The sequence below is a fragment of the Phodopus roborovskii genome, unplaced genomic scaffold (genome assembly GCF_943737965.1).
Source record: "Phodopus roborovskii unplaced genomic scaffold, PHOROB, whole genome shotgun sequence".
Classification (NCBI taxonomy): Eukaryota; Metazoa; Chordata; class Mammalia; order Rodentia; family Cricetidae; genus Phodopus; species Phodopus roborovskii.
The window spans coordinates 2,795,095-2,797,577 of record NW_026126470.1 but is presented as its reverse complement, the minus strand read 5'-3'; the positions used below and the strand labels follow the sequence as shown (position 1 = coordinate 2,797,577).

The window sequence follows — 2,483 nt, the reverse complement described above, 5'->3', positions numbered from 1 at the left end:
CTGCTAACACTCTCTGTGTTTCCCCTCTAAGCAGTTTCTCTTCCCTTTCTCCCCGGGCATTTGTTTTTTACTTGGCACTGTATTTCTGTGGTATTTTTATTGCTATTCTTTCCCTAGTGCCCACAACACTCAGCCTTCTGGTTCACTCCTTCTCCTTTCACTGACCGCTCTGCTAAATATGCAGAGTGCTTTCCTTGCCCCTCTCTTCTCTCTCCCTTTGGATATGTGCCTTTGGCTTAACATAGGGAATGTGTTTATTGAATGGAAGTTGGTGCTAAAAAAGAAAGAGGAACTAGGACTCAACAGATGGTTTGGCAGTTAGGAGCTCTTGTCACTCTTGCAGAGAGGTTCCAGGTTCAGTTCCTAGAGTCCATATGGTGGCTCACAGCCACCTGTAACACTATCTTCAGAAGATCTGAAAAATTAAAAGACTTCTGGTAAAGATGTGATTTCCTATCAAATCCTGTCCCCATGCTGACCTTAAAATACTAGTGAATGTTCCATTACACTTACTTTATTTCTTTTCAGGCAATGTCCAGTGAGCGACACATGGAAAAAGAGAATGCAACATTGCTGACAGAGTTTGTTCTCACAGGACTCACGTATCATCAAGGGCTACAAGTGCCCCTGTTTCTGCTATTCTTGGTGGTATATCTCATCACTATTGTGGGAAACCTAGGTCTGATTGCTCTCATCTGGAGTGACCCCCACCTCCACATCCCTATGTACTTTTTCCTTGGGAGTTTGGCTTTTGTAGATGCTTGGATATCATCCACAGTGACTCCTAATATGCTGGTTGACTTGTTATCCAAGGACAAGATGATATCACTTTCTGAATGCATGATCCAATTTTTCGCCTTTGCATTTGGCGGAACCACAGAATGCTTCCTTTTAGGTACAATGGCCTATGATCGCTATGTAGCTATTTGCAAACCATTACTTTATCCAGTTATTATGACCAATAGACTATGCATCCGACTACTAGTTTCAGTATTTGTAGGTGGCTTTCTTCATTCCTTGTTTCATGTGTTGTTTTTATTCAGATTAACCTTCTGCAATTCTAATATAATCCATCACTTTTATTGTGACATTATACCATTGTATAATATTTCTTGTACCGATCCTACTCTTAACCTTCTATTAGTATTTATTTTGTCTGGTTCGATACAGGTATTCACTATTATGACTGTCCTGGTTTCATACACACTAGTTCTGTTTACAATTTTGCAAAGGAAGTCTGTCCAAGGAATAAAGAAGGCTTTCTCCACCTGTGGGGCCCATCTCTTGTCTGTGTCTTTATACTATGGGCCTCTTCTCTTCATGTATGTGCTTCCTGCATCTCAACAAACAGATGATCAAGGTATGATGGACTCTCTGTTTTACACGGTCATAATTCCTGTGCTAAACCCAATTATCTACAGCTTGAGAAACAAGCAAGTCGCCAATTCACTGAAAAAAAGATTGGAGAGGCATATTTAGGTCTTGGGAGTCTCATTTTTGTTCACTATAGCCACAGAAATTTCCAGCTTGGTGTATTTTTGTTTTACAAAATGTTCAAAGACTTTTGCAATTTATAACTATACATTTCTTTTATGCTCTGGTTAAATCAATCCTTCAAGTATTTTAACAATGATAAGGCAACATATCTAATAAAATCCTTAAAATGTTAGTATTTCTAATCTGAAAATGTTGGAGAATCTCATTAAGGTTTCACATCATGTTAAATAAAATACAACAAAAACATTCCACTGGTGTATTATTCTTCCGTGTGGCTTTACTAATTCAGTACTTATTAAAAGCAACACTGCTTCTTTCCAGGTGACTTAGTGGGATATGTACCCCCGCAGATGGGGACATCTAGGTTGAACTCTGTACGTGTATGTTTAGCTCCTTGATTGTTTTAAGCAAATGAAAAATAAAACAAAACAAACAAACAAAAAGCAAGAAAGCTACCAGTTCCTAAAACTTCTTTTTTCCAAAATTACTTCTTCGATTTTTAGCACCACATATCATGTGGAAAATCCACAGAAGGCAAGGCCAAACTATGAACATTCTCTTAAATTTCCCCTGTGTCTATCCATGAGGAGAGATGCTTATTTTTTAATTTGTTTATGATGTTTTGAGAGGCCTCATTTTGGAGGATTATTTTGTTTTATTATAATTTTATTGGTATATATCTATATAAAATGAATGTATGTTTTTTCATTTAATTTTTTCATTTTCTCAAGAAATTTTACACTAGAATACAAATTGCCCCATATTTACCTTATATAATCCTTGGTTTCATACAGAGAGGTTTTTTTTTATCATGTCATATTTTCTTGACCAGGTCATTGTATGTTAATAGGCAGTGAATATAACTCCATTAAGTCAGAAATCTAAAGGATACAATGTAAGATTTAAGTTTGCATGGATTTAAACAAACAAAAGTGGCACAAGACAATGGAAATGGTCTTGATTTGGCATTTTAAAAAATCAGTCTT

At 36.6% G+C, this 2,483-nt stretch overlaps 1 protein-coding gene across 1 annotated transcript; it reads left to right on the top strand.

Moving 5' to 3' along the window:
* Positions 1–495: 495 nt before the first annotated feature.
* LOC127227342 (olfactory receptor 186) lies at positions 496–1,479 on the top strand. Its single transcript, XM_051191646.1, has one exon. The coding sequence runs from the start codon at positions 496–498 to the stop codon at positions 1,477–1,479; it is 984 nt and encodes a 327-aa protein (XP_051047603.1).
* Positions 1,480–2,483: the final 1,004 nt, after the last annotated feature.

What these genes read in the sequence shown, in the direction of transcription:
- LOC127227342 (XM_051191646.1), top strand. Translation starts at nt 496, where the DNA reads ATGTTCCATTACACTTACTTTATTTCTTTTCAGGCAATGTCCAGTGAG.